General features: G+C 42.0%; 2 protein-coding genes across 2 annotated transcripts in view; one reads left to right on the top strand and one right to left on the bottom strand.

The window, feature by feature from the left end:
• The window catches only part of NUP155 (nucleoporin 155), a 29,457-nt gene extending 28,901 nt beyond the window's left edge, over positions 1-556 (bottom strand). The window contains exon 1 of the mRNA XM_083884309.1: positions 466-556. The gene's annotated coding sequence lies outside the window, so the exon portion shown is untranslated. The remainder of the gene's footprint in view (positions 1-465) is intronic.
• A 6,582-nt stretch (positions 557-7,138) lies between these two features.
• Positions 7,139-23,830, top strand: part of WDR70 (WD repeat domain 70) — a 125,709-nt gene continuing 109,017 nt past the window's right edge. The window contains exons 1-5 of the mRNA XM_083884482.1: positions 7,139-7,186; positions 7,277-7,339; positions 7,657-7,740; positions 9,853-9,967; positions 13,567-13,765. Coding sequence (XP_083740608.1) covers positions 7,165-7,186; positions 7,277-7,339; positions 7,657-7,740; positions 9,853-9,967; positions 13,567-13,765 — 483 coding nt within the window. The 5' untranslated portion in view covers positions 7,139-7,164. The remainder of the gene's footprint in view (positions 7,187-7,276; positions 7,340-7,656; positions 7,741-9,852; positions 9,968-13,566; positions 13,766-23,830) is intronic.

The raw sequence follows: 23,830 nt of genomic DNA, 5'->3' as shown, positions 1-23,830 counted from the left end.
GTGTTAAGGAAAACAAAACAAAATTTTGTGGGACGAAGTACGCTTTATATCATAAGTGTAGCACAAAGCTGCAGACAAAAAAAAAAAAAAGTCAAACAAGCTTAAGACAGCTTTCTAGGCTGCTTGTAATTTGGGCACGGTGCTGGGCACATGGCTACCATAAGAGCATTCTGCACAGGACTTCCCAACAGAAAGAATGGAAAAATAGGGCCGTTTCCGTCACCTTTTAGAGGGGCATGAGGCACCTGAAGCCCAGCCCTTCTGCCCCCCTGCAGTGCTCACATCCTCAGGTCTCACCCGCGCACTGAAGCGGACACCGCAGAGCCCGCACCCCGCCCCGCCTCCTTGCCCCCGGCCCCAGTCCCCGAGAGGAGCCCACGGCCCGCACACGCGAGTCCGGCCGGGCCGCGCCCGTCGCGGCCGCCCCGCGGAGGGGCCTGGGGCCACAGGGACCCCGAGCCTCACCCGGCGCCGGCACCGCCAGCAGCTCCGACAGGTCCGGGTAGCAGCGGTCATCCTGGATCTGCCGGTCGATGATGCGGCCGGCGATCTCCAGCGCCTCTTGCGCAGCGGGCGCGGCCGGGCCGGTGGCGGCTGGCATCGCGACGGAGGCGACACCGGCGACAGAAGGACAGCGGCGACACGGCGATGGCGGGGCCGCACTCTCGCGCCGCTCCGCCGCCCGCCCAATCCCGGCAGGCCCCGCGCGCCAGGCCACTTCCGGCGGCGGGAAACGGGGAGCGGAAGGGAAGGGAAGGGAAGGGAAGGGAAGGGAAGGGAAGGGAAGGGAAGGGAAGGGAAGGGAAGGGAAGGGAAGGGAAGGGAAGGGAAGGGAAGGGAAGGGAAGGGAAGGGAAGGGAAGGGAAGGGAAGGGAAGGGAAGGGAAGGGAAGGGAAGGGAAGGGAAGGGAAGGGAAGGGAAGGGAAGGGAAGGGAAGGGCGGGCAGTGCCTCCGGGGAGGGGAGGTGGTCGCTGCCGGAGAGGATGAGTGGAAGAGCCGACTAAGAGGGTGTTATAAATGTATATTATAAAGTTGGTTTTTCGCAAGATGTGTGCTATATAATTAGCGTGTGCGATAATATATAATAATGTATGCGATTAATAACGTTGTGGTAAGGATATAGGATATAAGTTTTTTATTTCTGCTTTTAGTAAAGAAAATTAGGCATAGTGGTAGTAGTTGATATAAGTATGCTTAAACTGTCTCTTTCGTCGGGATAGCATCCAGTGAACAAGAAGACTCTGCTATTGATATACCAACTATCAGCATCTCCCATCTGAAGAAAGTAGGGACGAAGGCCCAAGCTGGAGGCAATAATGAAGACACAGCCACAAAAGACGGATGCTCTAAAAAGACAGACCAAAGGAGAGACCATGCAAAACAGTTCCTGGAATATGGAAACTAGTTTGTGGAAGAATATGAATATGCAACAGACTGATGCAATAAAAAGGGTATTTGATGAGTGTGTCTGATATAGCAGGGTGGCCGTACTTTGCTTTTTTATTCCTAATTGTCTTAATTTTTTTATTAAACCTATCTCTTAAAATTTACCGAAGAATGAACCTCACTTTGTTTTTCACAAGGGGACCTCATCAATGTGCTTATCTATCTAAAGGAGGGGAAAGGAGTGCCAGAAGCCTGAAGCAGGCTCTGCTCGTTGGTGTTGGAGCAAGAGGAGAAGAGGCAATGAGCAGAAAGTAATGCAAAGAAGTTCCACCTGAACATGAGGGAGAAGTACTTTAATGTGCAGTGATTCAGCACCGGAACAGATTGCCCAGAGAGGCTGCGGTATCTCCCTCTCTGGAGATATCCCATTTGTTTGGACATAATCCTGTGCCATGTGCTCTGGGATGGCCCTGCTTAAGCAGGAGGGAGGTTGGACCAGATGACCCACAGTGGTGTTTCCAACCTGACCGTGCTGTGATCTGGTCGAACAGGCTGTCTGGGGCTGTGTGCAGCACCGGGGCACCCCCAGAGCCTCCTGAGGGACAGGCCTGATCTGCCCTGCCGCCCCTCAAAGGCACCAGGGAGGGCAGTGGGAAGTGGCTCCCGTCCTGTGGGTCGCCCTGGGCAGCTCCCTGCCCACCTGCCCGCTCTGCAGGCAGAGTAGCTCTGGCTGGGCCCCGATGGCAACGTCTGTTCAGGTGCCGGGATCCTGAGCCCGCCTCTCCCTGCCCTGCTCAGAGCCGGGCACTGCCTCTTCAGCACCGCACTGAGCTTTCGCTGCACTGTAGCCCCGCAGCCCCTGCCTGCCGAGCCGCGCTGCCGTCCCAGCTTGCTGCTGTCGAGAGTCCTGCTGGGGACCTGCAGGGATCGGCTGCCCCCGGGGCTTTGTGAAGCAAAGGATCCTCAGTCCCTTCCCTTCCCGCCTCGGCCGAGCAGCCGGGACCGCGGGGGAACGGCCGCGCCTGCCCCGCCAGCACCCCTGCCGGCCGCGGCCGGAACTGCACCGACGGGGACAGCGCCCGCCGGCAGGAAGGGGCCACTGGCTCCTGGTGCTGTTTGTTGTTAACGCCAGAGTTCTTCTTTGTTTGCTTTCGTCTTGTTTAGAAAGACAGGTGTCTGCCAGGGAAAGCTGGAGCTTCCCTTGAAATGGAGACTGTAAACGCCCTCCCTCCAAATTTTTATAATTTTGCAATTAGAGGCTTTCAGGCAAAGATATTTGGAATAGGGATAACGGTTCTTTACTAGAATGTATAACAAAGCAAAACAAACAACAATTACTACAGCATCAACAACAAAACAGAACCAGGAACTTTGAGGGCTTTGCTTCACAAAACCCAGGGCAGTTTGATCTCAGTGCCCCTGCAGGACTCTTGGAGCACCAAGCTGCAATGGTGGAAAATCCCGGCTGGTGGATGAGATAAATCAGAAGCTCTGTGGTGGTAACTGGAAGGGCAGGATGTCACCGGCAGGTAGAGGGGGATGTCCCGGCAGGGCAGCGGGTGCGACGCCGCACCATAGCAAAAAGAGCAGGGCTGCCCGCCTCCAGCATGGCAGGTGGAGGAGCTCAGAATTCCAGGGCACAGGAGCAGATGATGGTAGATTTCCCAGCACGGGACTTGGTGGTGTTATAGAGAATATACTGCATTTAATAATTCATGCTGAAATAAAATATAAATAAGTTAATGGACAAGCCCCAGTTTTGGGAAAACTAGGCTTGCATTCCTGTTGCAGTCCAGGGCATCTCTCAGGGCGCCCTGGAAAGTCACAGACCTCGGTAGAGAGGCCTGGGACCCGAAAAAGAGGGTCTGGGGTCTGTGCAGGGGGGTTTGCCTGGCACAGAGCCCAGAAAGACACAATCTTTGATTTTGGTCCATGTGAAAAACATCCAACAGAGAGAAGAATTGCAACTCACAAATGTGTAACAGTAAGTAGGGTAATTATCACCGGGTAGAAGATTTTGTAGTTTTGGATTTTTAGAATGTAGATGCAAAGGGACAAGATGGAGATTTTTAGGGCAGTGCCCTGGGTTCTTCTTCTTCTCCCTTGGCATCCATCTTCTGTAGTGACGTGGGCACAAAGTAGTTTCAGTGGATTGGATCGGAATAGGAATGAGCCTGTTAGTATAGGTGACAGACATTGGCATGGAATTGTAAATAATGGGTACGTAGTTATCTGTATAAGAGGTAGTGACCTCCCATCACAGGGGGAGTCACCTCGTGTCCAGGCTGCTGTGAACATCTTGGCCAGACACAGGGGAATCACATTGTGTCCAGGCTGCTGTGAACATCTTGGCCGGACACTGAGAATTGTAAGATAAGAACTAATAAACAACGCGAGAAACCAAGAAAACCAAGACCTTGAGACTCCACATCATTCTTGGGCTGCACTGAGCACCGAGCTCAGCATAGAACACAGAGAAACAGAGCCAGACAGCAGACCCTAAATGCTTCAGAAGTCAGGAGAGAAAATCACCCCCTTGGACCCACACGAACCACCAGCCTTGGAACCTCGGGTGAGAAAGAACCAATTAAACCCGAGAATTGCTGTCCCTGGGTGCCTGCCCGAGAACTGGCATCCCTTGGTGCCTTCCAGTGGGCACAGCAAGACCTCTGAAGGAAAGAAGACAAGCTGAGAAGACTGGGGAAGAAATCTCTACACAGAGAGAGCAGCAAATTCGCCTCGGACCGATGAGATCCAATTGAGATCCCAGGACTCGTCTCCTGAAATCTGCAGGTCGATGACCAGGAAACCTCCGAACTGAATTTGAGAACACCTGCACTGCATTCTTCGATTTTGGTAAGAACAGTTGAATTTAGAACACAGGACGAGACCTATCCCGGGAACAATAAGGGAAAATCTTCTCCGTGCAGTAGTGTAGCAGGGAGGGAGGAAAGAAACACTTTATCAGCTGGCCTCCAGCCAGCACCGGGTTTGTCTGCTGCCAGCAGTGGGTTCTTTTGCTGGCCGGCAGCCAAGCAGGTCCTGTCGTCTGTTATCAGCAGACGGGTCTCATACACCTCTTACAGGAGGTGGGGAGGGGAGTGCCATCAGCTTTCTCTAGTTACAATAGGAAGGGAGAGCTACCAACACCCCTTACCGCAGGGAGGTCAAAAAACCCTCGAGACAGGAGAGTCAGCAGGTCTCCTTGAGTTTAGCACAGAAAAGTCATCAGTTTTCCCTGGGTTTGCCACAGTCCTCAGGAATTCAGTCCCAGAAACTTGTCTCAAGAAAGTCAAAACTTCTAATCCATCCCAAGACAAGGACATGCTTGTTTTGGAGGCGTGTTCCGTGAGCACGGGACACTTTCCGCAGCAGTGGGGGAGGGAGAAGTGAGACAGAGTGCATCCAGGAGTCTTTTCACCCCCCCTCAGACACAGCGCGTTCAGACACGGCGGGAAAATTTTCCCTTCCCCCTTCCACACACGGACAGAGGGAAGGGGGGAAGGGGGAGCGGAGGAGACACCGGGAAAACCAGCCCGGATCGCGTCAGCGGTGGGAGATAACACTGCGGCCTGTGCGCGCGAAAGCCATCGCGACTGGGGGCAGCGGGGAGTGCACCGGGTTGGGACGGCGCGGACAGCGGAGGGAGGCGATTGGCGGGCGAGTGGCGTGAATTCAGGACTGAGACGATGGGGGAGCAGGAACAGTGTGCGGCGGCAGCCGGGCATGATGGTGGAGCGGGCTGCGGCGCGGGCGGAGCAGTGTCTGTGTCGCGGACAGGAGCCGGAACAGGCAGAGAAAGTACAGAGTTGGAAACTACAAACCCCAGAAAGCCTTGCGACTGGCACATGCGCAGACAACAGAGCCAAGATGGACGGTGCAAGTGCAAAGCGGGAAACCACAAATCCCAGAAAGCCCTGCGGCAGGCAGGGAGCAAGCGGGATTGTTCCAGGCGAGACAAACCCTGCAGGAGAGCGAGACGGGGCGGTCCCGGGGCGGGTCGAGAGAGGACACCCCGCGGGCAGGGCCGGGGCCGGCGCAGGCAGAGCAAGCAGGGAGGAGCCGTGGCCAGGGCGGAGAGTTTCTCCAAGGTGCCACCCCCTCAGAGCAAGTGCTGCTTTTCCCCAAGTTGCTAGGAAACTAACTACTGAGTACTTAGGGGTACTTGAGGAAAACAAAGTAGTAGCCGAAGGAGAGTGCAGCACCAGGCTACACCTCTTTTTCGTCTCTGGGAATTTTCTCTCTGAGGGAAAAGAAAGATACCATAATTTGGGGGCAGGTAAAGGACAGGGCAAGGGGCAGCTACTCCTCTCTTGCTCTCGGCACCAGAGGCAGGACAGCCAGGCTGTTTGCTTGCTGCAAAAAGAGTTCACTGGCAACATTGTTATAAATGAAACAGCCAGATTTTAAAAATAAAATTTAAAAAAAGCTCATTTTCGCGTAACAATAAATTTGGAATGCCACGATAAAAGGACAGCCCCGACCCTGGGATCGGTACCGGGTAAATGTAGGGACAGGCCTCTGTCCTTCCCCGTTCACAAATCCCATCACCCGGAGTCCAGTTTTTATACGGTTCATTTCCCCCAAGGCTAGATCCTCTGTCCGCTATTCTGGGATGATGTATTCTTGAGATTTTCTTTTGAGGCTGTCCCCCTCCTGAACAGGTTTCTGGGCAGAGTCGGTGAGTTGATTATTTTTCTCCGGGAAGGCTGCACTGAGTGGGTCGAGTCTTTGAGTCTTATCTGGTTCTGCTCGTCCTTGATTAATCGTCGTCAATGGCCCATCTCCAGAACCGGGAACTTTCCTTCAGGTGTTGATTTCCATTGTTCTCTTGCTGGAGACACCCAACCTGGAATGCAAGCCTATTCTTCCTGGAACTGAGTGGGGCTTGTCCATTAACTTATTTATATTTTATTTCAGCAGGAATTATTAAATGCAGTACATCCCCTACAACACTTTGTATTATCATCACTATATTCAGCACAAATCCAAAGCACAGCCTTGTACTACCCATTGTGAAGATTAACTGTACCCCAGCTGAAACCGTAACAGCAAATTAGGGAATTCTCTATCTTCTCAAGAATAAAAGCTAGTGCCTACCCACCAGTGAGGTTCCCCAGGGCTGTTTTAGGGACAGTGCTCCTTAATGTTCTTAGAAATTACCTGGTTGCAGGAATTAAGTCCGATTAAATCAAACCAGGGGGAGCTGTTGAATCCCTTGATGACTGAGAAGCCTGTAGAGAGATCTGGACAGAGAGTCCTATGCGCAGTCCTGATACCTCAAATTAAGAAGGACATCACACTGTCAGTGTGTCAGGAGTAGGGGGGCCAAGAAGATGAAGGGCAAGATTTAAGATGTTGAGGTCACTTGGCTTGTTCAGCCTGGGGAAGGTGCGGGGGAGCCCCAGGCCGGGCACACCTTCCTCAGCGGTCGGGGACGTGATGTCTCCCTGGCGACCAAGAGGCGGGACAGGAGCCGGAATGAAGCTCTGCCAATGGAAATTCAGGCTGGACATCAGGAATAGGCTCACCCTCTGATAGGGCGGGCGGTCCCTGGAAGAGGCTTCACAGGGAATTTCTCACAGCACCAAGCCTCGCAGAGCTCAAGGAGCGTCTGCACAACAGGCGCAGAAACACGGTTTAGTTTCCCGTAGTGCTGCGAGGAGCAGGAATCCCGACTCCAGGACGCCGTCCCGTCCCTTGGCTGGGCGGAACCTCGGCTGTCCCCGCCCGGCCGCTTCCTGCCGGCGCTTGTTGTGGATCCGGAGCAGGCTCAGCATGGAGGCGGCGGCCGAGGGCGGTGAGCGGCGGGGACAGCGGGGCTGGGGCGGGCTCGGCTCACCCGCAGCGCCCGCTCACCCCCGTCCTTTCTTCTCCCCTCTCGTTGCAGATGCGGAGATGCTGGGGACGCCCGACCCGGATCTGGCGGCCACCATGGGCTTCTCCGGCTTCGGTGCGTGGCGGTGCGGCCGGGGCCGGGGCTGGGGCCGGGGCCGGGGCCGGGGGGGCCGGGGCCGGGGCCGGGGGGGCCGGGGCCGGGGCCGGGGCCGGGGCCGGGGCTGGGGCCGGGGCCGGGGCTGGGGCCGGGGCGGGGGGCCGGGGGTTCTGGGGGCCGGGGGTTCTGGGGGCCGGGGCCGGGGGGGCCGGGGCGGGGGGCCGGGGCCGGGGGTTCTGGGGGCCGGGGCGGGGGGCCGGGGCCGGGGGCGAAGCCGTGGGGCCTGTCAGCCCCAGGTGGGCTTGTGTTCCAGCCTCCCTTTGCTTCATTTTCAGGGAAGAAGGCTCGGACCTTCGACCTCGAAGCTATGTTTGAGCAAACGAGAAGAACTGCAGTGGAGAGGAGCCGGAAAGTCTTGGGTAAGAAGTGCGAGCATAGTCGGCTCTTGCATTTTAAAATTCAAAAGCTTTTGATTTGCTCCCTCAGGGAGGTGTTGGAAGTGTCTCGGACTGGCTATGTAGAGAAAAAAAAACAACCCAGAAACGCGGTTTTGTTTGAGGAAGGCAGCCCTGAACAGCTTGGGCCTCGATGAACAGTAAAATTATTATTTTGGTGATGTTTTCTGAGTGTGTTAGAGCAGTGTGTATTTGTAAAGCTCCTGTTGTGAGGCATAGCTTGCAGATACAGGAAAAACATACAGACTCTTTCCTTTCTTCTTTTACTTAGCTGTATATTTATTTTGGAAGAGAAATTGGTAGCGACAGCTTTAATCTAGCGACAGCAGAGCAGTGAAGAAGAAATGTGTGTCTCAGACCAGGAAGCAGATTGTATAGCATTCCACAAATGTGTCACTGCCTTCTGCTCTGCTGGGAGTGGGCACTTTTGAGGGTGCTGTTTTGAGAGTGGAAGATGGAGAAAATTGTATAATTTGATGCTGTCATCAAGTGAGCATCAGTTCAAACGAAGTCACAGAAAACAGTTGTGCATGTTCTAGAAAGCCCTTTGCCAACCCAGTTATTCATGCTTTCTTCTTCCACTTGTCCAGTTTGTGGAGAATTTATGTCTTTTGCTTTATTGTGATGCCATGTTTTTATTGCTCTGATTTGGTACAGAACCAAACCAGACCTCTTTGGAGGCTCATTGACTTTTTTGACTTTAAGACACTGTGAAAATCAAATATACAAGATATTCCAAAATTCATTTCAGACTTTAGTTGTTGTTGTCATTGGCTGAATCTAAACACATCAACGTATGTGCATGTCAGAAACCTTTTTATGTTTGATACTTGTTCAGGTTGAAGTATATTTCCTTATGAGGAATTGTTTACTTACACACTATTTTTGTTTATTAAGGAAATTCAGTAAGTGATTGAATGAATCGCTTTTTTGCAGTCTTTTTACAATCAAGATATCCTGATCTGCATCTTGACTATGTCCTCTTCCCTGCCCTGCAGCAGACCATATCTCATCCCCTGCCCCCCCAGGTTTCTAGGCTTATACCTGTAAAAGAAATGCACAACATTTTTCTGTTTATAAAGTGGATAATTTTGCTAAAAATTATAAAGCTTTGTATGACGTTCAGCTCTTTAATTTAGAAACAAATTTTAGTATTGAGAGTATAGCAGTCAAGAATGTGTATGTGTTGTAGGGGTGGCTTAATGTGAGCACTTATTTTCGGATTTCTGAGACACACTTCTGCTTTTTTAGCTTTTTGGAATGACCATGATAAATTTTGGGTATGTTTCCCCCACTACCTGATTTGTGGAGCTGAGATCAAAATGTATTTCCTGGTATCTTGAAGTTGTTTGTGTTTCTCTTCAGTGGAAAGTGTTTCCTAGCTTTGATGAAAAAATGTTTTTCTTTTTTGTTTATCTAACAGAGAGCAAAATAGAACACCATGTTTCTTGTATAGAAAGAAGGATTCCTTTCCTCTTCCTAATTGAAGTTATTTGAGAACTTGTAGCAACATCATAGCTGTACCTGTTCCCCCCATTCATACTTACTATCAGATGCAAGTTTTTGTTTGCTTTGATCCTGTTACAGTGTTTCATAGGCATTCTTTCTCAGTTAGTGAAGTAAGAATGAGCTACTAATGTAAGCCATACTTTGTGTCTCTTTTTCATATTTAAAATTCACCTGTTTACACATCTGTATACTTTAACTGCAGTAGTTTAGTTCCCTGTGCTATGAAAACATGATTTCTCTGAAGTGTTTTAGTATAATGTTGAAAACAATTGAAATATCAGCATTCTTATATGATCAACTTATGTTTGATAACATGTGCGAATGAACAACTGGGAGGTGTTTACATTGTTCTTTTGATGTTCTGTTGAGACATCATTGCAGAAGCAATGCAAATTTTATATATATGAAAAAGTATTTTCGTTAAATGCTTTATTTGCTGTTACCTTTGCAAGTATCTAATCTAGGTCTGAAGATGAAAAGTACTATCTTACTGTCCTCAGCAAGCCAGTAAGTTTAGTATTTTTAAAAGGGTTGATTATTTATTATTTCTGTGCTCTCTCTATTCAGAGGCTCGTGAAAGAGAAAAAGAAGACGAGACCGAAAAGGAGTTTAGAATCCCGTGCCCCGATTCATCAGTTTCAGTATCCAGTGCAAGAGGACCTGGGTCCACATTAACTGAAAGGTACTTAGAAATGGTGGGAGAGTCCGTGTAGCAACTTTCTTATCTGCAGACTGTGTTTGCTTGTTTTGATAACATGAGTATTATTTAGCTTGTGTGAATATGTCTTGTTATCTTAAGTATTTCAGTGGAAATACTGGTTTTAAACTTAAAAAAAAAATATTTCTCAAAGATATGTCAATATTTGCAAATATTGATATTATGTATGTTTAATAGGCAGTTTTGCTGCTTCTTTCCTCCTTCCAAAAGTTCTGTGTACTTTTTAAAAAATAAAACCAGTGTTGTTATTCATGTATTTTTCAAAAATATTAGGGTGAAAAAAATGACAACATGTGATGACTTTATTAGCAGCTGTTGGGCACACCTGTAGATAGAATATTCTTGTTAATGCCTGATGAAGAAGAAGGCCAAGTAGGTGGACAGCCTCTGTGTGTGGATTTTATGGACTAATGGTGAGGTAGAGAGAGCTTTTTTTTCACTTCAGTCTGAAGTTTATTCTTAAACTTCTCTCTGTTACTGACAAACAATATATGCTATGGCTTTTACAGTTGAAATTCTGGGAAATCAAAAGTAATTGAGGGCAATGGAGACAACTCCATTGTGTGGTAGAGTGGCAGACATGAGTGTGCTGTATGTTTTTAGGTTTCTGTATCCATGGAAGTTTAACAACCCATACAAGACTCTAGTAGACCTCTATATATGCATGTTATAGGGTGATAGAGCCTGTATGTGGTAGGTTATTATAGACAAACTTGCAGAGTTTCAGACTGAACAAATTTTTATTAGAAAATTTTGGTTTTGCCTGTTGGTCTTTGGAAAACCTGGGCACTCTCACTGAAACGTTTCATTGCACAATATACTACTCGCTGCATCCTATATTATGTCTTGTGCTCAAGGAAAAATATTCTGTGCTTCCATTTGCTTCTGATGGTCTTATGTACCCATTTGGTGGCATAGTGGAGGATGACAAGAATTTAAATGTAACATGATTATGTATTGTAAATGGGTGACTCCAATATACATGAGCAATTAAACAAGTGATAAGGTGAAGAGCAGTCAGGCAATACAAGGCTTTCCATGAGTATCTCATTCTTCTAATTAGCTTGGCAAGAGTGACCTCCAGCATCTTAATATAAAGGAAGATAATAAATATGTTTCAGTATGCTGAGTTAATAGGTAGGTTCTGATAACTCATCACAGGTCTGGTCACAGTAAATTTTCTTTGTTTTTCTTTTTTGTTTTTGACTAAGCATTAAGAAAGAAGGGCTTAACACATGAAAAGCTCTCCTGGAAGTTTTATATTTTCATTTTAAAAAAGATATGTAGCCTAATTCTTAGAAGTAAAAATGGGAAACTAGAAAAATGTGCCGTTGTGACTCAGTCTTAATTCAGAGGAACAAACCTGCAACTGACAATTTTAGTCTGAAATACAAGAGTTTCTAGTTCTTTTTATAATGAAGATTTTATTTACTGTAAGTTGATCTAATATGCCTAGCATCTTTTATTCTCTGATAATGGCAACACTTTACTGATTTTTTTTTTTAATTATTGGAGTTTTTAAAAATTATCAGAGCAGCCCTTACACTAATTTTTTCAGTTGTTAAAAAGTCACTCCAAAATGATGTGAAGTACAGTGAATGATTATTTTTTCTCCTGAGCTATTTTGCTGCAGACAAACGTTTAAAGTAGTTATGGTACTTAAGTTATGCATTAGTATAATAATTACAGCTTGTGCAATGACAGAATTTGTTAGTATATGAAAAGGAGAAGACTGAGAAAATTAAGTGATTTGCAGAGAATGAACACTTGGGGGAGATATACCCACATACTTCCACGACTCTCAGAATGTTTTATGGTATTGCTCTTCTCAGTGTGCCCTCTATTATATCTTTTTTTTTTTTTTTTTTTTTTTTCTCTCTTACAGTGTGTTTCACTTACTTAAGAGGTAATGAGGGAAAGCAAAAAAAAATTCCTTACACTTTTCTGAATCCTAGGAAAGGGTCTGGCAAAATGGTTCTTCTTTACATCCCCTGATGTAGAGTAAGATTGTAAGACTAGGAATTGAGGGAAACACCACTTGCTCTGTCCTTTCTGTCAGCACCACTCACAGCTGCTGTCAAAAAGGTAGATGGACTTTTGGTCTGGCTGCATTGGTGTGTTCTTATGTTTGACTTCATCCCAATGAGGACAGAGGATACCTATAGCTGTTGCTGGAGTATTTGGCTGTCCCTGCTGTGCTTGGGGTGTGGTGAAAAATTGCTCTGCAGGTCTGGCCATGTCACATGCAGAATGGCTGTGCTGCCCCTCAGAATACTGGAATGTTTGATTTGATCAATTTCCTTCCCAGCAAATGAGAGAATGATAAAGATAATTAGGAAGGAAGGAAGGTAGATACTGTTCTTGAGTGTCTGTATAAAGATCTGAAAACTTGGGACTCAAGGATTGGAATGGCCTCCTTGAATCATTAGGTTGTATATTCCCTTCTCACTGGCACAGTGTATATTTGGTTTTGTTCCAAAACTAATTAAATAGTTCGGCTTTTGGGGAAAAGATGTGTGGTTTGCTAGCATAGGAATGCATATTAACTTTCGAAATGCAACTCTTATGCATATAGTTTTATGAAGTTAGTTTTGAGGATAGCTTAGTTTTAGAACTTTGAAGATCCCAATCTGTGTCTCACATGCTGGAAAAACATCCCTTTGGTAAAGGGATAATGATTGTCCCATTGTCATAGAATAAGAGAAGTTAATTTTATTTGAGTTACATTTGTTAGGTAATCATATTCTGATCTAGGTCTTTAAATTAGACAAGTTATCAGGCATACAAATTCTGCTTTTTACTCTAACATCTGAGGACTTAAGTCATGTTGGTTTTACTCTCTTTTCTTTCTGAAACAGTTTCAATTACTTATCTAACAATTTTTTTTTTCCTTGCAACTTAGTACCTGGTTCTACCGCTGGTTCTGGAGGCAAAGCAGGGCATCATTCTCTGTCACAATTACATAGATCAGAACCAATATTCTTAATCTTTTACTACGTTCCTGAACTTCGGTGGTTTTTATTACAGTTTTAAAGTGATAATCTAAACTTCAAACAAACCAAACCAAAACAATACCTCTGTAGTTTAACAAAGAAATGGGAAAAGAAGACTATTTTATTTTCAGCCCGACTTAAAAATTCTGAAAGTACAGTCTCCCAAACAAAAGCTTTAAAGTTGAGTGTCTTTCTTTGCATGGACCTTCTGCTCGTTCGAGTGGCGTGGCTTGGGAACTGCCAGCAGAGGGAGCACAGCTGTTTTGAATGAACTGCACAAACATAGACACAACAGCTCAGCTTTTCAGAAATTTCTGTATTCCAAAAATAATGTGTTTGTACAACCGATTTGGGCAACAGCAGAATGATAATTTAATGTAACTTTTGAAACACTTGAGAGTGTTTCAAAAGATGATGGTGGCCCCACACTCCGTTAATGACAGTTAGTCTGCTTTTGCTGCTAATTTTGGTGTCTACTGATTTACAAGAGTACTCAACATATTTTATCTGAAAATTACAGTGGAATCGACAATGTTCTTCAAATATTAATGTTTTAAATTTTTCTTGCAGAGAGGCAGTGTGTAGTGAAAGTGAGGATGACTCAAATGAGGCATTGAGTGGTCCTTCTGTGCAATCCCGATCTGCTAAAGGTCCAGCTGAGGATACTGATGATGATGATGATGGAGAATTCATTGGGCCACCACTTCCCCCTGGATTCAAGGATAGTGATGATGACAATGACAATGATGATACAGAGGAGGAAGATAATGTAAGTAGTTTATTTCTCTTTAATGTTTTAATCTTTTGAGTGGGCTCTGATTTGTATGAGTGTAATTCGTTTTTGAAGGAGTTGCCAGGTGATGTATGACATGTTCAAAATGCAGGTTTTCTGTTTTTCTTGCAGTTTTTCTGTTTTTCTAATGATTTTTGATCAAACGCAAATAATTTTCATTTGAAAATATCAGGATTTGAAACAAAATTATGTATGTGAGACTCAAAGGAAATTCAACATCAATTAATGTATATTAGCGTATATATATATAGTGTATAGCTTTCGTTTCCATGTTATGAAAGAGTTAGATAAATAAATATTTAATGTGGTTATTTTAAATGGTTTATTTCCCAAAGCATATGTAGAATGTTGTATGAGAAAGAGGAGGCAGAGGTGGGCTTGAATCTAGGGAGAGCAGTTGTGCCAGAACCGTTTTTAGGAAATCAAGTCTGGTAACCAAAGGCTTTTTAGTTAGTTGATTGATTGGTTGTTTTTGTTTATTTGTGTTTGTTTTGATTTGCTCTTCTCTAAATAAGTGCCAGACCTCTTTGTTTTTAAGAATACAGATTTCTCTATCTCTGTTGAAACCAAGAGAACCCCAAACAGCCTAACTTTGGTACCACAGATACTCAGTTAACCAGCCTCCCTTTATTTAGTTAAAAGGCATCTGGATCTAACGCTGGGTCATGTGGATTAGTAGCTTAAGTTTAAGTTACAGTGGTAGTGCTGAGTTGGACTGAATGAGCCTAAAGTCTCTTTCAACCTTGATTATTTGATAATTCTGTGAAAAAGATCAATGGTGTGATGTTTGTTCTTCAAAACTGCCTGGATTGAATATTTTGTGGCATTGGGTTTTTTTGATGGTTTCCATGTGTAACTACAGTGATAGAAGTCCTGTGAAAACAGCCTTACTTATTGCTGTTCTGAACCATCTGGTAACAGAAAAAGACCTGTATGTCCTGTTACACAAATGTAAACCGAACTCTAAAACACCCTGAATTTCCAGGTGTCCCAGGGTTTCCTTTTGATTTTTCTTTTGTTTTTACAGAGGACTCAGTTTGTTTGTTTTTTTTCTATAACATCTCTTATCTTGCATGTTTTAAAGTTCCATTTTGAAGTTCAGAGAATTCATTTTAAATGCTTGAGAGGAACTTCTTAAGCCATAACGTAACTCATTTTTCGAGTGAGCCTAAACTTATATGATGACGAAGATTTTTTTTTTTTTTTTTTTTTGGTTTTTTTTTGTTTTCCTACAAAAGCGGTGGTGGGAAAAGTACCTACAATAAGTGGTGGGAAATTCTGGTGTCTTAGGTATTTATATCACTTTGTCTGATTCACTTGATTCACTGTTGTCTATGGATTTCTTCAATTATCAGACTGCACATTTTAGTCCCTTATCTTCTCTGATTGTATTTGTACCCCGCAGATGACTCGTTCTGTCTCAGGGAACCATGCAGGGATAAATCCAGAATTTTCTTTGATAACAACATAAACCCTAAGTTTACTCACTGTTGATCTGTGTCAGGAATTCCCTCAGCTTTTAGCTGCTGGCACACTGTGGAGTCAGTCTCTGTTCCTGAGGGCATCATGGACTCATTGAGTTTCAGTTGCTATGGGTCATGTTATATTAAAATCGCTATTTCTTTTGTGCCAACTTCTCCAGAATGCCAAAGGCAAAACAATTTGCAGGAACAGCTGACTTTACTTTAGCCTGTCTTTCTCAGTAGTCAACTGTGCTGATTGGCTGTTTTAATTTCTAACAAGATGATGGTACTTATTTTTTTATTCATACGTATTTGAATAATGCTACAACTGGCTTCATGAAGTGAAGTTACTGGTGACCAGAGTTAGAAGACTCTAATGAAGAGTTTCAGACAGAAAGGTAACTTGCAGTCTGGTGTGATTTAAGTTTGTCTGAACTTAAGACAATAGTTACAAAACAGTCTAGAATAGATTTGCTTGAGAATAAGCAGAGCAGCAGAAATATGAGACTTGTGGGCTTTCAGTCTAAACAGTTAATTTATAACTGGGGAGATTTTGTGTCAGTGTGAATGCCAGAGGCCTTTGGGGTCTAGAGCCTTCCCTTACTGCTGCTCATGAACTCAGCTATTTTCTTTCCTGTGAAGGGAATCAGGAAGCAGCTGTGCTTTTCTGGTTTCCTGTTGATCGATTGGTGATCACAGTATGATCTTGTGAGCCCCAAGGAAGGCACGTGTTGCAGTTATGAGAATTCTGTGATTGCTTTCTTTGCTTGTACATAGCTTTGTGTTGGTATGCATGGGTGCAGAACTGAAACAGGAGAAACTGAAATCTAAATATATTTTTCCCTAGATGTAGTGTGAGACTGTCTCTCATTTATTATCATATTTTGCTGCTGAAGTAGTTTCTTGAAAACACAAGTATCCGTGGTTTTGGTCCTAAAGGAATCAATTTTTTTCTTTAGTAGTTCTAGCTGTTGCAGTATATAATTTGTAATCTGAGGCCTTGTGAATTTTGTATGACAGATAAAATATACCAAAATACTCAAGCCTGACTTCAGATGTATGGATTTTTTCATTATTGCTTGTTCAGTTGTTTTTGCTTTCTTGTGATGGACTCTCAGTAGAGACATTTGTCAAATTTGGCTTGCTATGAGGCAGACAACCTTTGGGTCCAGGGTAGGCCCAGGACTGCACAGCTCACTTGAGTTATTTTACTGGATAAATATCAGTGTGGAAGGAGTAGCTGGTGGTTATTTTCTTTGATGGGAATTTTTCATACCTTCTTGGTGTTTTTTATGGCAAAATAACTAACAGCAGTTAATTGCTGAGTGTTTTGAATTGGCACTGGTATTTTTTGAGTATTATACATTTTTGTAATTTGCATAAATCACTTGTGATACAAAGCAAACATAATTTTTTAACAGAGCCTTAGGTATTGTATTAAGTGTGTGTGTGAATTCTGACTTGAGGTACTTTTCTCCCCAAATTGATGTAACTTCATTTGATATAAACAAGCCTTTGTGGTGCTGTTTTAAAGGATTTTTCTGTGTTTGTTTAATGTGTGTTGATACTGATGATTAATTACATTTAACAAATAAATGTTTAGATTAAATGACTTGTTAATTTAGTATCATTCACTTCCATTTGTGTCAAAAGTGATGATTCTTAACAAGCCACAATATGCTTGTGAATATTTATCCAAATGTGTTACAGTGCTTGTTTTGTAGTAGTGTAAGGAATAGTGCTCTATCAAATACATTTTAAGGACAATAGGTACATGTGGTACTAATTCCCTTTGATACTTGCCTCTTGGTTTATTATCCTGTTTTATATAAAAGGCTTGCATTAATTTGGGGAGTGAGGAAAGTTAAAGCTGACTATCTGAGTTGTGATCAGCACTTGCTTTCTGTAGTGTGAAGTTTTTCAGGGTTGATCTATCCCGTGATCTAAACCTTTCTAAGAAATTTCAGAAAAAATCTTTAAAAGAGAAAACGTTATTTTACAAGAGGGCAAATGGATAATGAGGGCAATATTGCATGTGGTAAATTTTGGATTGGGAAGTAATGGTAGAGTCTTGGCCAGCTTTTTTTGCCCTTGTGAAATGCATTGGGAGTCTGTCTGGTATCTGTGCAGTCAAAGGCTGTCTGAAGAGGGACAAAGTCTAGCAAGAGAGGCTGTGTCAGGCATGGTAGGTAGACAGATTTAAATCTAGGACATAAACATTTTTCAAAGGAATGGATGATACGTGTTAGAAGACTTTAGTAACAGAGTATTTGTTAATGCTCTCCTCTACATGTCGTTAGAAAATGTGCTGACATCTTTAACAAAACTTAATGTAGTGTTAGCATCTTGTGACACTTTTTCTGGCTTGAGGCAACAGGTAAAAGTGATTGTTGAAGAATTTGCCAGATGAATTTGCAGGGATTTACCTTCTCTTTGGAGCTGCAGTTCATTGAGTTGCAGTTCATTCTTCTTTGGAACAGAGAACTGTTTCTCCCTGCAGCACCAAAGGGATACTAATCATGTTGTAATTATGTCCCTGAAACAAGTACAGCCTTGGGCCTCTTCACAGCCCAAGGCTGTACTCTGTTTTGGTCTGTTTCCAAAATGATAGCGTAGCTGTATTTCAGGTTTTAGAATTATTTGGAGATATTTAACATTTTTTTCCAGAAATTTAACAGGACATACCAGTAATATTGTCCAGAATGGAAGGAAGCCATTTCCTGCTGATTTAGATAAAGAATTTAAGTAGACTGTAATTGCTCCAATTAGAATTTGGCTATGGTACCAGACTAAAAATTATGGTGTTGTAAAAATAAATAAATGTTATGGGAATTTTTAGTCATCCTAAGGATTTGTAAGATTTAGACTGAGAATTGTCTGTCCTGTAACTGCTGAATCTTATTTACCCAGTCACGTTTCATCTTGTCTAAAGAGGAAAAAGTATAGTAAGCTGAATAAAGCAATTTTTTGTCTGCAACAGAGACAGAAAAGTGTGGTTTTAAGGGTGAGAAGCATTAATTATCGTCTAAGTATTTCAAGTTATTTAGAAAAAATAGTTAATAATTAACCATTACTTTCAATTTGCCTATGTGTTACCTTCCTCTATAAACAGGAAGCAAATGCTTTTTTCATATATATGCATGATACATTCTTAGGTCTTAACAGTGAAAATGAGGTAAAGGTATTTTATTTATATTAACCTTGGAATAAGTTGTGGAATTCTTTTAAGGATCAGTGATGTGGTTACTGGTGGTGCAAAGACTGAGAAAGATTATATCCAAAATGAGTTAAAACATTTGCAAACTTTGCAAAAATTAGAAGAAAACAAAGTAATCAATCTCTGTCTTCCAATTTGAGAGAATCAAACAGAAGCTGTAAAGAAAGGAATACTCAACTTAAGAAACAGAAGATCAACATATGGAGAGGAAGCTAACAAGATAATTGCCTTAGGGAATGTTGGTCTTTGATAAAAAGGCAGGGGGTATTTGCTCATCTCCTCTTCAACTGAGTGCCCCAGAGTTCATGATTATTAGTTGTTCCTTTGTTGTTGCTAGAGTGTACAAGCAAGATCTCTATTGTTTGATTCTGCAGAACTGCAGAAAGGCCTAGCTTTCTCTGCTGTTTATCACACCATGCTTTTTGGTGGATGGTATGGATTTTAATTAATTTGTGAGATGACAGAACACAAAAAGTTTTAGAATGTTCCCCCTACATATAGGTATTTAGGGTCCTGTGAGCTCGTTTCCAGAAATATTTTGTGAGGACATTAAGTGGCATATATTCATGGACTGTGAGGTGCTTCAAAGTTAGAGGGAGCTGATTTTACCAGTATTAAATAAAATGTGTTACAGAATGTAACTATAGTTTTTACTGCCCTTTTAAATGAAGTTCAGAGATCTTCTTATGTCCTTTTTTTACTTTTTATCAGTTCTTTTAGAGACCCTTTACTAGTTTGGTTTTAGCTGGTGTAGCATTTAGAAAATCTTTAGGAGCTGCTGGTACCACTTTTGTGTTTGAAGAGGGAGCTGTTGAGGGTGGTGCAAGGTGTTCTTCTCAAGGCCAGATATGCTGCGCCTGTAAACCTTCCATGGTTAAAGCATGGGATCCTCATGCTCATCCCTCCGAGACCCTTGATTTCTTTGTAGCCAGAAGATTTTGTGAAGCTAATATCCTCTACTGAGCTTGGAGAGATTGTAGACTCCTAATTTTTTTCTGCCAAGTACGATTAAGACATGCATAACTTTGAGACTGTAAAATTCTGTTACCTACCCCCTAGGAAGAGAAAAGAAAAATAATCTGTCTAAGTACATATTTTGCATGTTTATGTCAGTCCCAAGACTGTACTTTTGATACAGTATTATTTAACAAGAATGGGTAGTTGGAATGGTACATGCGATGATATGTGCAGTGCAATGCTGTACATTGATATGTGCAATGGTATATGAACATTCTATCCTGAATCTTTCTTTACTTCCAGTAGATGGCAGGATCTTTGGAGGTGAAGATACTGAAATTATTCTTTGAGAACTGAAAGCACAGTCAAAGCAAAGTGGTGACTGCCTCTTTACATGATGCTTGATGGATTTTTTGGCAGTTGCAACAATTTTCCAAAATATTTTTAAAAAGAAGCACAAATAGCATACTGTTTTTTTCAGTTTTAAAATATATAAAATCTATTTAAATTTGGCCAGGGATCTAACAGCAGTGGTCACACTGTATTTGACCTTGTTGGCATTGCTATGGAAAACACAAAGTGAAAATAGCAGGTTTTACCTGTATTTGGCGTGTGAGTGTTATCTTTTTGAAAAGTTGTCTGTGGTCTAAACAGAATAATGAGAAATACAGGTACAGAGTACTCTTGCTTGAATCAAGAGGAAAATGAAGTGGATGATAACAAGTATTTGAAATATTTATGGTGGAGGATGAATAAATAATTTAAAAGGATTGAATTTGAAGGAAGAGTGTAAGTGACATGCAGTTACACTTCCTCTCCAAAACAAGTCTTCACAGGATTTTTGATGAACAAATGATTTATGTTAAACTCATGTAACTACAGACCACTCCAGTGGAATCCTTGGAGAGCAATTTTGTTGACTCTAGGAATGTCTGCTGTTTGTTTAAAAGATGGCTTTGGGTTTTTATGAATGTGAGACTACCTCACGTATTATTTTACAACTGCTGCAATGGCATCTCTTAGTTGCAGGTGAGCACTTAGCAGTATACAGGGACGATATGTACTTGATGCTAACAGTATCCAGATCACACAACAATCACACTGAACTTCCTTCCTTTACTCCTGCTTATCTTTTTATTTGTATTTTAAAGCTTAATAAAATTATTTTCAAATTCATAGGATCTTAGATAGTATTTTTCTGCATTACTTTGTGTACTATTCATGAATGTTTATTTGACGTACCATCTCAAGATCAATAAATATCCAAATAACCAAATATGGAGAGAAGAAAGACTTTTTTCTGATTTTCTTTCATAAACCAATATAGTTACTTTCTCCAGAGGATATGAATAGTCATAAAAATCAGTTGTATGACTTTCTACTAACCATGGGTTTTTGTGAAGTTCTAAGGCTTTTGAAATGCTTTTGTAAACTATTTCTTATTTTACTTAGGAGTATTTTAATTTTGAACATTATCAGTTTTTAATCTCTTGGTACTGTAGAAAAACTTCTTGAAATCTCTCACTTAATGACAAATAAGATAAACACTTCTTTTTCATTTTTTCTTCTAAGATCCTGCATCTGTTCATTAGTTTCTTAAGCAAAAGTTACATTCGTATAAGCATCATATGCAAGAATAGCAAAAAGGTGATGTTATGTAACCCTTACTTCCCAAAATAAAATAAATTGTTCAGACAAGACCTTTATGTAGTAGTATTATGGAGCTGCCTGTTCAGTTTTCTAAAATAGCACTTAATGCAAATAGGTAATAAATAGCCATCTCATGAAGCTCAGGTTCAGTGTTTAAGATTGGAGGATTAGAATTCAGCGGCACAACAGTCACGGACTTCCAGTTTTATAAAGTGGGACTGCGTATGCCTACTCGCTGGAAGCTCCAGTGGTGTACCTTTGCTTTTACACTATTAATGAGACAGAAGACACAGACAAAACATAGTTTGCTTTTACCAGAAAGAGAGTGACTTGTGACTTTCATTTTTATTTCCAAGTTTATTTAGTTAACTAGTGTTTAATAAATGAAAGTGCATTGTGTGTTGCAGCAAAGTGTGCTCTCAAGGTGGCGATAAACTCATAAATGGAGCAGTATTGTTAACCCTAGTACTGCCAGCTGCCATCAGTACACTTCTGTTTTGTTTTATTTTATTTTATTTTATTTTATTTTATTTTATTTTATTTTATTTTACTCTTTAATTTTATTTTATTTTATTTTACTCTTTAATTTTATTTTATTTTACTCTTTAATTTTATTTTATTTTATTTTACTCTTTAATTTTTTTTTTTTTTTTTTTTAATTTTTTTTATTGCCCATGATTGCTAGAGGGGTGGTGGAAACAGCACAGATGCACATAAGCCTTCCTGGAACTTCAGGTAGTCTTACATAGTTTCTGCACCCCTCTTTAGCAACTAGCTTGGAACCAGTTTTTAGAGTAAGTAGTAAGTACTATGTCAAGATTTTGATTTGGATTATTTGGATATGTGGAATTATTTCAGTGAGCATTCTCATGTGGTGAAACACAAGGTCTTAAATAAGGGTTGAACTCAGTCAGTCATAGTGACCTTTTGCAGTACCAGAGGCCCCTTAGGTCATCTTTCATACAATAATGAGTATGAACCATGTGATGGTTTGGGAATAGTATTCCCCAATTCAGTATTCCTATTGAAAAGAAAACCATAAGCTGCTCCCCTCCCTCCCTACAGAAGGCAGACAGCAATCAGAGGGGTTGAGATAAGAACAATTTACTGGAAGCAATGGATATAAAAACAAAGTAACAGCAAGAATATTAACAACCGAAGTGTGAGAGAAGGTGATTCACATGGAGAATGGTCTCCACACCTGGAACAGTTAAGGAAAGGTGAATGGCTTCTGGTAACTGGAAAAGGAACACCCTTCTTCTTGGAACAGTCCCTTTTCCCTGCCCCTGGCACTAACATGAGGTGTGGCTGGATAGTAGAATGTCTTGTCCGTGCCCTGTTGTGCTGAGCTGGAACCAGGGCAATGCGGGAAATAAATTCTGGAAGAGCTATAGAAATCAGGAATAGAACTTACTTTTCTGCAAATGAGGAAAACTTTTGTTATGGAAAAAAAAATGGCTTTGAAGAGTTATCTTTATTAATTCCAGTTTCTACAATGAAAGCAAAAGCTAGAGTTCTAATTGATATGAGTTATTTTTATGGAAATGTTAGAAAGTCTAGCTAGTTTTTTTCAGCCAGATATTTCACAAATACTGCAAATATAGTGATATTTCTCTATCACTTATTGTAGGGTGTGTATTTCTAGATTGAGGTGTCAGAAAGAGCTCATAACCTTTATTAGAATTGCAATGTTCTATTAATGAGGAGAAATTTTATATTAATGTCTGCCTCTACTAGTTGTGTGAGTTAGCTGTTCTTTTTCTTATATGTACTACAGGCAAACCATGGGACTTAATGCTTTTATTTAAAGAGAGAAAAAACAAAAAAACCCCAAGAAATCACAAACAAACAAACAAAAAGTTCTACATATAGCCTTTTCCTTTTTTCTCTTGTTTTAAGTAAAAATGGAATTGTCAACTTTGGAAGATTAGTTGGAGGATGGAGAAGTTACTTAGGATTTATGCAGCAGTGTAATGATGTATTTTGTTTGTAGCTTAGTAATCTTGAAAGGTTCATGCATTGTCTGGATTTATAAAGGTCTCTTTTTCTAACCAGCCTGCTACTTGGAGTGTTTTGGAACATGCTGGTCTTTACAAAGAAGGCAAATGGCCTGGTCTCTGCAAACTGGCATCTCTGGGCATCAGCTGGCGTTCAGTGCCACCAGATATGTAACTTTTTGTAGTTCAAATAGTCAGTGTATGTCTCTTGCAAAACTGCTGCCATGAAGTAACTGCTCTTGTCTTAAATGTAAGAATAAAGATATTTCTAGTGACGTTCCTCCTTGAAGTTAATTTGCTACCTTTTCTACTGAGTACCAAAAATGTCAGAAATGCAAATTCAGAAGAAAATTTAAGCAGCTTAATCATCCTCAGTGTCTACAAACTGCACATGCCTGTTTTACAGGAACACTGTGACAGGGTGCTGAATCATTTTAAGACAACCTCTTCTTAGTCTGCAGTGTTGAGTGTTGGTCTTTATGAGCATTCTATGCCATTTTAGATGCCTTAAGACCATCTAAAAATGAATTGTCTTTTATCTCCATAAATTTTTCCTACTGAAAATATTAAAATTCTGGAGAAGATGTAAACCACCAAGTACTAGTTGATTTTCTTATGGTTTTTCTCTTATGGAGAAACTTGTGGTTTTCTCTTTATGTTTACTTTTCCTCATATATAAAAAATGTTGTCTCATTTGGATGGCATGCATGGGCACACAAAGTTAAACATCGGGTCACACATAAGAGTGTGATAATTT

This window comes from Zosterops lateralis (assembly GCF_965231275.1).
Source record: "Zosterops lateralis genome assembly, chromosome: Z".
In the NCBI taxonomy this organism is placed as follows: domain Eukaryota; kingdom Metazoa; phylum Chordata; class Aves; order Passeriformes; family Zosteropidae; genus Zosterops; species Zosterops lateralis.
Note: the sequence above shows the minus strand (reverse complement) of the source record. Positions and strands in the feature narration are given on the sequence as shown.